General features: G+C 36.8%; 1 protein-coding gene across 1 annotated transcript; it reads right to left on the bottom strand.

Annotated features, from left to right (window-relative positions):
* LOC139960846 (NCK-interacting protein with SH3 domain-like) lies at positions 1-11,056 on the bottom strand. Its single transcript, XM_071959462.1, has 10 exons — positions 10,636-11,056; positions 9,836-9,945; positions 8,374-8,878; positions 7,695-7,862; positions 6,478-6,564; positions 5,585-5,804; positions 4,970-5,098; positions 3,978-4,070; positions 3,237-3,409; positions 1-1,782 (listed from the first exon to the last, which is right to left on the bottom strand). The coding sequence occupies exons 1-10, from the start codon at positions 10,807-10,809 to the stop codon at positions 1,585-1,587; spliced, it is 1,857 nt and encodes a 618-aa protein (XP_071815563.1). The 5' UTR covers positions 10,810-11,056; the 3' UTR covers positions 1-1,584.
* Positions 11,057-12,610: the final 1,554 nt, after the last annotated feature.

Raw genomic sequence — 12,610 nt, forward strand, 5'->3', positions numbered from 1 at the left:
CAGAGTGTTTCTTGCATATTTTACTTTATTTTCATTTCTCATGCATACAAGATAAAATACCCATCTGCTACCACTAGAAACACCACTTACTGTTTCTGTTGATTAACAAACCGGAAAATGTAGGTAAATGCCCATTTTTCAGTCGGTACTCTTTTGATTGCCCCCTTGGGAGGTGCATTGGTATATCCAAATCTACTCTCCAGTAGAGCCAAATCATAACACCTTAGAAATTTTGTTTGAAGTATAGGCAAACCTGATGATGATCATCAAAATTTCAAGAGGCGAGTGAAGCAAATTTTTTGCTACAATCCTGCCCTCCCCCTTTTCCAATGCTACTTCATTGGACCCCTTATATTCACTTCCAAAAGTTTCTGTCGATCCCAATGACACGAATATAAATATCTTGTGAATTTCAGTCGAGAAAATAAATGATACCCCTCCTTCCTTTCCTTCCAACTCCCCCAACCCACCCTTGTTAGTACTACAAAGGATATATTATACACACTTCTTTCCCATGTGTTACAGTTTGAAAGAAATTTAGTCACGATGTAATAATAGCAGAAGAATTATTGGTGGGTTTCTTGTTTCATTTCAAGCTCAATGGAGTTCTAAAAGAGCTTACTGTGTAAATTAAAATTACTACAACATCTTGACCAATGTTTGGAACCACAGCTAGCAGTCCTGGTGGTATTTTGTACAAACTTTCTTTCTTGAGAAATGACACAAAATCACAGGCTCATCAAGCAAAAGTGACTGGACTAGTTCTTGTTCCACAAACCATTGGGGACAAAACCTAAAAATAAAATAAATAAATAATGAGGCTCCAAATTTTGGCAAGGTAAAATAGAGGTGGATGTCATCCATGGGTGCCTTGTATGAAGCAAAACAGATTATTGTGCTTATTAGACAGATAAAACAATTGCTTAACATTAACAAGTCAGGCCTGAATTGAGGAGGTGACATCATTGTCAATGTCCATCTCAGAGCTGTCTCGATAGTTGTCAAGTTTTTAGAGGTGAATATGTTCAAATCCAGAAAGGCATAGAATATTATCAGCATCTCTTTTTGCTATATTATGATGTAATAACACTAAAAGTCTGTCTAAAGTCACCCTTTAAATCAAACTCTATATTAAACTAAATATTTCTTCAGTATTCAGTATGTCAATATTTAATTGATGGGTGTTACTGGAATTCAAACGTAGACCACAGAGCGGATGCTTCCTGGCTTGGTGTTACAACTATTGGCAATTGCAATATTAGCATCCTTGAAAGGTCACACAAAAAGTAGGTACAAAAATAAACTGTTCCTGTAAAAAATATCAAAAAAGGAATGTGGATTATTGTGTATCCACTTACTACTGAAAATAATCAAAATATCACTCCACTGAAAAATTGGTTAAATGACCCTGTGATATGGTGAACGTATTAATGAATAAATTCATAAATTAAACTTGATTGGATAAACAATAAAAGAAACCATAATAAATTATGTCTAGCATGCTCAATTAAAGATAATGATGCACTAGAATATTAATCAATTAATTAATGATATTGCCCATGTGTATTGCATCAACAAAACAAATCAAGAATTAAGTGAAAGCTGTTGTCCAAATTTAGTTTTCATTCTGGTCACTATTGCCTTGTCCTCCTCGCTGGCACTTCCTTCCTCTCCTAAGATGCGATCAAAGACCGCTACTAACTCTGAAAGTCTGTGACAATGTTCCCAGTATGAAGAGTTCTCAAATATCTTGAAGAGCAGAGACAAATTTTCTGTCCTTATCTGTAATGACAGTAGAAAACAAGACAAGTTGATGCTATGATATACTATGTACTTCACTTTGAAGACTATAGTTGTAGACACGCAGCAGTTTTCATTTTATTCTATTTATCCACAGTTGTTAAATATAGAACGGAAATCGCATTTGCAGCAGTCTATAATTGTTTTCTGGGAAACGACATCGTATACAAAAATCTACTTGGATTGATTGTCCCATCATTTTTTTTTCTGCAGACGCTCATGTATTTCCCAGCCATGAGATCTAAAACTTAAGGTTTGGGAGCATCATTGGTTCTGGGAAGTGTTATTTCCGGCGATCTGGGAGGTATATTTGCCAAAAAAAATCTTGTACGCTATGCGCGAACCCATGGTCGTGCTCCGCTTAGATAGTATCAGAAAAAGGACACGCGACCCCACCATTATCCAAGACTGATCTGCGCCCATGCCTGCACCATAGAAAATGTCCCCCTCAATATATGAAACAAATCGCCGCCCCTGGTACTTTGTATCTCGTTTTGGAGACTATAGCTGTAGACATGGACAAATCACTGTTGCCTTGATCATCTGTCAATAACCTGTGTATGTTTCTTGTTGAATGGTTACAACCAGGCAATGTTTTGTACTTGTTTACAAGGAGTATCTGATTACAAACAATGTGAAACATTGAAGAGAAAAATAATCCACACGATTTGTTGAAATCCCCATCCCAATCAATATCTTGCCCCTAACTACTATAGATATATGATTGATTGAATGTGACTGGCTAGAACTTAAACTACTCCAAGAAATTGGATCACAGTAAGAGATCTGTGATGTCATCTGAGAAAATTTTCTTCAAAACTATTCTTATGCTATTATAATTTTCTTGTTAATTTATTCTTGAAACCTGATACATTTACAATGTTTGCTTAATAGGCTGTCAAGTTTTTTTTTTTTTTTTTAGAAATGTTTCTTTTTCCGCTATGGATAAATGTCTGACAGGCTATAAAGAGAAAACAAGGACATTTTTATTTTTAGCTGGAATGCCCTGATGACATCATCCTTTCAGCTGTTGCCAGATGCAATTACAAAATATCACAAAATATGAAAAATTCATATCTTTGCAATGAAAACATCTCTGAGGATGTGGTTTTCACCTATAGATTCAGAAAGTGTTAAACAATCAACATAATTAGCCACCAGAACATCCTGTTGTTCATTCTTGCTCATTTCTTTCAGAAGAATAAAAAACACCAAAATTGGCAGAGGCAGGTACATCATGGTGATAATGTGGTAGAAAGCTAAGTATCAGCAAACGTTGCCCAACAGGCTTAGACCAACAGAATAGATATAGGCTCCTGATGTAAATTTATGTGTTCTCATCACATGTACACCAGACTACACAGGTCATGAAAAACAGGAATATCTGCTGACAGGATTACATGAAGATTTCAAATCACTCTATTTTGCAAACTGACCTGATTCCCGGGCGAAAGATCGGTCAACTGCCTTACGATGATACCGATCAAAACCTTCATGTCGTTGGTGTAGAATATCTCTGATGTGGTCTGACTTGAAAAAACATCCAAGAGAAATTTGATCAGAGAATCGGGTGCATCAGTGACATGATCCAAAACCTTTACAGGATCCACTGAAAAGGGATGGAGAAATGAAAGTAACATGAAAACCATCATGTATGATGAATAATATAGGTTCTGTATCAATAGGTCATACTTAAGCATTAACTGGATCATCCGATTATCTCTTAAAAGTAGTGTGTGACATATCTGCATCAGTACATGATGCTACAAAGATTAACTCGATCAACTGAGGAGATGGAAAATTCAACACAAAGTATTATGTATGAATAGTAAAAATCTGAAACATCGGCATCAATCAGTGATCCATAAACATTAATAAGATCTGGGACGAAGCAACAAGAAAAAATATCTGTGAAGACCAACAGCAGAATATCTCACCCACCTTATAAACACAAAGTTTTATCTTGCTCTAAACATACTTGCAGAATCCTCTTACGATAGAATACACATGCTACATGCAGGTTAATCACAATAAGTTTGTACCACTATTTTTCATTGGGCATACTCAATACTGCATTCTATCACAGCACAATTCGGGAGATATCTCTTGCTCACCCTCTCTTGTCTGTGAAGTAAACTAATTGCTCCATTGATAACATGGAAACATGTCTATCTTACCTCCTCTATTCACTAGCAGCATGATCTTCTCTGAGAAACTCTTGCAAGGCCTTCCTGTGGCTAACACAGACATTAGTGTATTACTTGCTGGATCTGTTCAAGAAAACAAATTTGGAGGAAAAATTTAAATTTCAAGCTAACTAAGTTTGCAATATATTTGAAAGTTGATGTCCAAAGTACCCACCTATGTTAAAATCGCTTTCATGAATTTTTATGCTTCAGTTGCAGTGAAGTAATATACCAACCCATTCATACATTAGACTAGATACACCAACTGACAATGACATAAAGACCTTGGCTAGTACTGTGTCTATTATGTTACTCACATCTTGACATAAAGAAGTAATACATGACATCAAATGTCATTTGCTCTCATTGCACAACACAGCTGTAACCACTATAACTGAATTTACTGCAAAGTGAAGGTATAGTTAATGGGGCTGTGCTTGTTGCTGTTACTCTCATGGTTCTGTTTAATCTGGTTCTGTTTAAAATATCTGGGAATATGAAGCACATTATGATATTTGTAATAACTCTTATCCTTTTGAGGTACTAGATATATCAAATGGGCAAATATGTAACAATCAACCAGAATTACATAGTAAAAGCAATAGATTACACACTATATTTTCTTAAAATTGCTTTTCCTTTTGATTTTGGTTAATTCATTTGATATTGTAATGCTTGCTAGTAAACATAATACATCAGATAGTATTTTTGCCATAGCTATAGATAATAGAGTCTGGGTGATGCAATTGTTGTATTTATCATTTAATCATTGATATTTTAACATTAATTTGAAGCCAGAATAAATATAGCTCTCTTACTAAATTGATTGATCAATGTTGTCAAAAATGAGGGTTGAGTTGGGTAACAACTAACGAACAAGTGTAAAGAGCTATCTTAAGTTTAGGGCATCCATCCTCAAATATGAAGTAGCCTGTCAAATTTCACGAAATCGGGCTGTATATAGGTTAACCCATCTGCAATACCTTGAAAGTGGAGATTAAATGAGAGGAGAAGGTTGACAAAGATATCAGGATTCTGTTCAGCCTCTTCGTCGTACGGAGGATTCTCAATGAAGTCAAGTACGAAAGACACAAACTCTGCATTCAGGTGATCTGTGGATTTAAGCAAAACCAAGAGTAATTTGTAGGATGACTATGATCCATTGTAGTTTCTGCATTTAATGTTTAATCTGTTTCAATCTGACAGCACCATACTTCATGAATGCAGGATAGCAAATGAATGTAAAAAATGTAACTTTTGAGTTTAGACTTTAAAGCTCAACAACAGAGTCAACAGTAAGGTTAATATAGATCTGTAATGTCAGAACAATTGTCCATACACTGTATATTAATAACAAGGTATCAATTGGTACTATAACACATATCATTATGTTAAAGGGCACAACCAAACTTGGTGAGAAATGTCTTCTGCTAATTTGTTGAAATGCTTAGTGTAACACTATACCAGCCTGTAAGCACGACAACATTTCAATGTTGGAGTGAGGTACCTTTTCTGTATTCTATTATGAAGCTTTTACTTTTCAAAAATTTGTCTTTGAACTAGTTCTAGTTTGGAAACAGTTGACTGGAGTAACTTACCATAATGTGTAATAGGTACCTGCTCTCCAGTAGAGAAGAGCATGACACATAGCAATGAGGAATAACACATCTTCACAAAGTTCTCTTTATCTGTCTTCAGATCTCTCGCTAATTCAACAGGTAAAATAGTCCCTAGGAGGTGGGAAATTGCTTTCAGGTCCAAGCCACAGATACCACCAAATACTCGCAGCAGTAACAGCCGAATCGTTAACCTGTGCTCCTAGAGGGCAAAGGTCAACATTCTCACATAAGTACATATCACATGGATGTCACTTCAGCAACTGGTTCTGTACTGTTAGGTGTTTTTTTTCTTTTTTTTACTTTGCTATTGCTAACACAGACATACATTTTCCTGTATTGAGTTGCAATCAATAACTTATTTATTGTTAATTTGTTTATTGTAAACTGGCTTGAAATATGCCTGGAAAAGAATTTGCAAAGATAGGACATATACCGCCCTTCCTGTGCCGTGGCCACATTTAATCAGGAATTCATACTGCCAGTTTTCACCACCATCGATAATGTTGTTTTTATAAAGTCTAACATAGTGAACATAAATAATTCATCTCATATATATGGCCATTCATCCACCTGTTTTCAAAACTAACGGAAAAGAAAACTAACTTGTCAACACGTTATAATTCATTGTTTGAACGCGAAACATTATCAAATGAATTTATGAAGTGAGCTTACAACTGAATGGCGAAAAAAATGTGAAAGAAGTAAGATATCCATTTAAAGCTCCGGTTTGGATTTGAACAGTTCATTAATTTCTAGAGTGGCTTTAACTGAAAATTTAACACAAACAAACTGAAAGTGATATACAGTGATAGTTACTGAGTGTATTACAAGTACTTTAATTCCTGATTTCTGCACTTGAATATGTGACATACCATTTGATAATAAAGCACTAATGAGGACAAGTAATCGTAACTATTTTTCTGTATAACAGCTTTGCACACTCTTGCATCAGCGTCTACCTGTAACAAGGAAATGAAATGACTTGTAGAGGAATCTATGGTGTACAACAATATCACTTCATCGCAAGCAATCAGTAATGCATACTGTAACAGTAGATGTAATGAAAACAAAGTATATACACAAGCAAAGCTATAGTTTTCAATATATGATTGTTGGCATCAAACGTAAATGTTGATAAGGCGTCCATGCCAATTTTCCTAATAGAAAAATAGTTAAAGCACTATGAAAAATTGGGACAGATCATACACAAATAATTCAGTGTCCTTTTGGAAGTTGAGAATGTTATCACATGAACTAGTTTAGACTTATTCCATAGAATGGAATACATGTGTCAAGATTAAGAAGGCATTGCAGGTTCTTTAAGAAGAAAGCAAGCAATATCTTGAATTTCTTGATTGTCTCAGCTGACTAGTCCATAATATATCTTGTACTTGGGAGGTTTAGCTCAGTGGTTAACGCCCATGCCTTCTAATCATAAGATCCCCAGTTTGAGTCACTCCAAGATTAATGTATGTTGTCCAGTTACAGAGTTGTTGACAATTGACAATTCATAATCATGGATGCTAAAATATGACTCTAAGAGACTGAGTTCGGTCAGCTTGCGGCTTTGATAAGCCAATGATGGCTTCTTCGCGAGTTCCTGCTTGCAGGAGGATCTAAAATACATACATATATATGCTACAAGAGGTTTTGTGGTCTAACAGTAGAGGACTTCCGTGATTTGAATAGCAAAATCTACGAAAGATTGACAGAAGTAAGAAAAAACTGTTTCAAACTCCGGTCTGGATTTGAACAGTACACAACTCCTAGTGTGGCTTTTACTGAAAATTAAAAAAAAAAAAAATGAAAGTGATAGTCCACAGATATAGCAACTTTGAACTTCTTACATTGGAACCACAGTATTTCATAACGGACAAAATTCTGAGCTACTGAACTACTACATGAAATCTGAACAGTAAATTAATCCCTGCAGGTCTGCCCATAGAAGTTAGCTTAGAGAGGAATTAGCTTTACAGCAAGCAAACACAACTTTCAAACTCAATATTTTCGGAAGAAAACTTTTACAAATATCACTTAACCAAGAATCTTGTTTCAATTGTTTCAATTAATTCATGATTTCTGAACTCACCAAAATTGTTTGTAATTCTTCTAAATATTCTGTGATAATAGCCTCATCTTCATGAAGTGCCCAACTTCTTTGCTGTGAGTCATCCTTGCAGCTCACCAGCTCAGAAAAGATGACCTCTAACCTCTCATAATCTTTACCCCCCTCAAGCACAACTGTGGTTGACTCTTCCTGGAGTGGGAATGAAAATGGAAGCCTTAGAAATATCTAATCTATTATCCTAAAGGTTATCAAATATGAAATAGAAGTTAAAAGTACAGTTACAGCATTTGGGATGTCTCTCAAAAATAGTTTTCAAACATTGCAATAGATTTAAAAAATTATTTCTAGGTAGCTTGTCATACATACAGTAATTTGGAAAATGTAAACACCTCCATATTTATGCATACTTTCCATGGCTCCATTTTCAACATTCCAATAGAGAAGTATAATTGTAGAGTAAGAGATACATGTATATAATCTGATCAACCATTTCCAGTAGATTCTGATCTACTTAATTGTCTGACCTTTTCCAAATGGTATCAAATATGGCATCGAACCACTAATAATATGAATTACAATTTTAAAAGTTCTGTGGTAATTTAGCAAATCTATTAACTTTTGGGTCATTATATAGTCACTTTGAGAAAAAAATAAGAAGAAATCAAGTGAGCATTTCTATATTTGAAATTAACCAACTTACTTCCTCAGTCGATGAGCTTTCTAGAATTGTTTCCATCGCAGTTGCTAACTCTGGAATATTTCCAGCAATTTGACTTAACACAACCTTAACTGCTAATTTAGATTTGTCAAAACTGAGGCCTGTGCGATTTCTAACTTGTTCTACAATTTCTGGTAGCATTCCCTGAGGGACATCAATTGTTTTCAAGTTCAGATTTTCACTGGTGTTACTGTTCAGGTTTGCTTTTGATGTCTCATTTGTATATGATGTATCAGCTTTTGACGTGCTTTCTGTGGCGGGAACATTTCTAGCTGTTTCAACTGAGGGCTGAAAAAATGTTTTTGACACTGGCGTGGTCTCTGGGGTGGTTCGTTCCGGAGGAGGTGGGGCTGACCGCGACTTTGTGCTGCATCTTTTGGATGAACGGGTTTGTTTTGCTTCCTGAAGAGATGGTGCTCTTCGCTTGGGCTGTTGAGATGCAAGATCTGTTCCTTCTATAACATTCTTTCGATGCTCAACAAGTTTCCTATATATGTTGAAGTACACAAAAAAAAATATTGGCACTTACAGCTTCTTTAAAGAATTGTGTAAATAAATATGCTTCAGGTCAGTTCAAAAAACACTACTTTCACCCAAAGGATGATTTTAGGCACAAACTCAATGTTGATATATTTTGATTGAAATCACTTCCATTGTTCACGTGGAATTTTTATACCACATTTTTAATTTTTTTTTAAAATTACCATTTTAACAGCTGAGGTTTATCAATGAAAGTGACTTAATTGTATAGTCTAACACAAAGACTATATTAGGTCAGTCCTTCAGATGTAACACCAAAGTCAATGGGAAAAGGTTAAGAATTTTAATGGCCTCATATTACATGACATTAAAAAAATTTTCACTTCTAAGGACAAATGGTGTTGAATGTGGGTGTCTGTTGTTGTTTATAGGAAGTTTAAAGAACATGTTTCATTTTGACTTAGATGTAGAACTAATGTACTGTAACAGTAGATTAATATTAAGCTTTAGGCCTGTACTGAGGAGCCAACATCATCATCAATATGGACATAAAGGAACATTCCACAGATTTAGACAATTTGAAAGATGATAAATATTGCAAACTGGAATACCTGTACAGAAGCTATGGAAGAATTGCTAGCACACAGATGTTCTTTTTTTCTAAGACTATAGGTGACAAATCTCTAAACTTCTACCCAAAGTCATGCTTTAAAGAAATCATTCATCTAACAGAAAGTTTCTGCATCAACAACGTCCTGACTAATATAAAAGTTGAAACTTTTACCAAGTTGTAAATACTGTTTTAATGGTGGAGCTGAATTAAATAACTCCTGCCTTAATTTAATTACTGTACTTACAAAATTGTAGGTCATTGAGAATATGAAGCTGTGAACTAAGTATCTACAGTATAGAATTTGAAAGGATGAAGGAAACAATCTTTATGTGGTAATCTGAAGCAACTTACTGAAGACTTCTCCGTTGTTCTGCATTGAGGATACCACCAGATTTTGTTGCTGCCATATGGATAAATTCGATGGCTCTGTCAATAGATTTCACCACATCATCTTGAGCCAGCTGAAACGATTTTAATGTATGTCAAAACATTTGTAATTACTGTCAAACATTTCATAAAGTATTAATGCAAAGTCACATATGAAAGATGTAAAGATATGACACCAGGCAATAATTCCAAGTGACAAATCGTGGGGTTGTTATGGTACTAGATCACCTGATGTTGAAAGGGGAATTTCAGGGAGACTGTGCAAATGTTTACTACTACCAGTACTAATAAGCTTTCTTGTTCAATGTATAAGGGAATAGCAGCAGTGTTGGTTATAACTTGCATTGCAGTACTTAGGCAGAGCTGCCCTTCTGGTCTATAGGGATCGAAGGAGGATTTATTATGTGTTACTATTTTTTGCATTTTAATGTGTGATTTTAGAGCTCTAGGAACTGCTGGGTCTGTCATACTTGTAACTTTGCTTCATGCTGTACATTATAGAATTGCTACATAGTTAAGTAACCTTGGCATGTTTCATACTTCGCAAAATGAGTGGAAAAAGTTCCTAAAATGCTACACACACTTATTACTGTATGTTGGAATTCTTTATGTTCATTGGTAGGCTAAATGATATTGTTCCTTCTCGCTCACTGTTCTACATGTTAGAGGGTCTTGGTCTCAAAATCTCAGGGCCTATAGGTCTTGTTTTTGAAGATCATTATGAATACGCTACAAAATAGGCCTAAACTATAGGCCAAACTTACAACTTGATCCTTTTCCAAATATTGGACTGGTACGTATCCTGCTTGGCCATGGACATCAACAACATGCCACCAATTTTCGTCAATTGAGCAGTCAATCAGTGTAAATTTGTCCCCTTTTTGAAAGGACAAAGTTCCCACATCTTCTGAAGCAAAGTTATACAGCGCCCGATACATTTTCCAAAGAATTATTGGTTACTGACAAGGAATTGTACTACCTATCCAGCTTCGGTATACACCATGGGATGTGTTACAACTGTGACATATCTCTAGAGTCTTGGTCTAATCTAAGCTGAACTGATTTTGTGCATCATATCCGTTCAACGCCAGGGTGTAGAACGTTTGATTAACTTTGAACGGCGATCGCTGATAGACACAGAAAATGAAATATAAATGTAAAGTCGTATGATATACAGTATATCCTACGTCAATAACAGCGACATGCAAGTAGTCTCATCGTCGCGATTGCCACATAATATCAGGTGATGTACCATGTGAGGAACGTGTGACCAGGGGGGAGCTGGGGCCAGGTAAGAAAAAGAGGAGAGAAAAAAAGAGAAGAAAAAAGGGGAAAAAGAGGGGGGGGGGGAAGAGGAGGAGGAGAGTAAGGAAGGGAAAAGAAAAAGAAGAAGGAGGAAAAAGAGAAAAGGAGGGAGTAAAAGAAAAACGCAGTAGGGCCTACACCGGGAAGATAAAGAGGAACAGTGACATCATTACAGCGCTGATCCCTATTATATACACATGGCCGGGTAGCCAGTGACGGATCGAGGATTTCGGATGGGGCGTGCGCCTCACCCTACCCATTACACCGACTACTCCATTTTTCACGTTTCCATTTTCCCTCTCTCACTAATGTATCTATATATATATACTATATATGGTCAATCATAACGTGTATGTGTGTGTGGACGCCTTAAACAATTGTGCTATGAAACCAACTGTGGCTGGTCTCGAACTCGACCGAGTCGTCGGGGAACATGACGCATTTCGGGACGGGCGACCGCCCCCCCCCCCCGAGCATATTTTTTATGATATCGCTATAGTGATTTCAAAATAGAAAATGCTTAGATGCAACTTACTAGGCAGGGGAAGTGTCATATTCAGCGATCTGGGAGGCATTTTCGGCCAAAATTTTCTTGTACGCTTCGCGCCAACTCGTCGTGGTGGCGCTACGCTCAGATAGTTTGCCAGAGCCGTATATGATAGTTTGCCTACAGGCTTCGCCCCTCCCTCGGCAAATTATTCGCTACGCGCCTGTTCGAAATTGTAAAGCAAACAGCAGATATCACATCCAGGGGCGTAGCGAGCGGGGGGGTGTGGGGGGGGGGTGTCACACCCCCCAATAATTTGGTCGCTGTCGGCAAATTTTGGGTCTGTCGGCAAAAGGAGAAAAGGTGAAGAGAGCGGAAGGGGAAGAAAGAAGGAAAGCTGAATAGAGAAAAGGAGAACAGGAGCTTCTTCCGTGCCAAATTTGACTTAAAATATGCACCAGATTGCATCTAAGGACGTTTCAAAACTAAAAAATTTCCACCCCCTCCCCTTAGACCCCTCCCCATAGACCCCTCCCCATTTCAGTCACCACTTCCAGATCCATCGGCAAATCAAATTCTCCACACCCCCCAACAAAACTCCTTCGCTACGCCCCTGATCACATCATATCAGTGAGCATGAAAATGGAGGTTCCAGGATGAACAGCCTCAAAACTGTCGATGTGTGTAGTAATAGGAACCCAATTTGATTTGGGGGGCTGTAACGACTTGCCCAAAAAATATAACCTAAATTTTCGGCGCGTTCAGCATGTCAATGTTATAATATCATATAAGCAAGCATCGGTTATTACATCGCATGCCATCGTGTACCGTACGGTCAGTGGAAATTGCGCAGTATACCGTCCGGGGATGCTAATGTAAACAACGAAATGTCTTATGTAGATGGAGAAAAAGCATGGAGGTCCAATTATGTCAAATTCTCTTTTACA

Source organism: Apostichopus japonicus, chromosome 20 (genome assembly GCF_037975245.1).
Source record: "Apostichopus japonicus isolate 1M-3 chromosome 20, ASM3797524v1, whole genome shotgun sequence".
Lineage (NCBI taxonomy): Eukaryota > Metazoa > Echinodermata > Holothuroidea > Aspidochirotida > Stichopodidae > Apostichopus > Apostichopus japonicus.

Excerpts from the sequence above, each read along its gene's own strand:
- LOC139960846 (XM_071959462.1), bottom strand. The coding sequence starts at position 10,809 with ATGTATCGGGCGCTGTATAACTTTGCTTCAGAAGATGTGGGAACTTTG. Across the intron at positions 5,099-5,584 it reads GGTACCTATTACACATTATG|ATCACCTGAATGCAGAGTTT; the intron begins GTAAGTTACTCC and ends TTAAATCCACAG. Across the intron at positions 1,783-3,236 it reads ATCTTTCGCCCGGGAATCAG|ATAAGGACAGAAAATTTGTC; the intron begins GTCAGTTTGCAA and ends CTGTCATTACAG.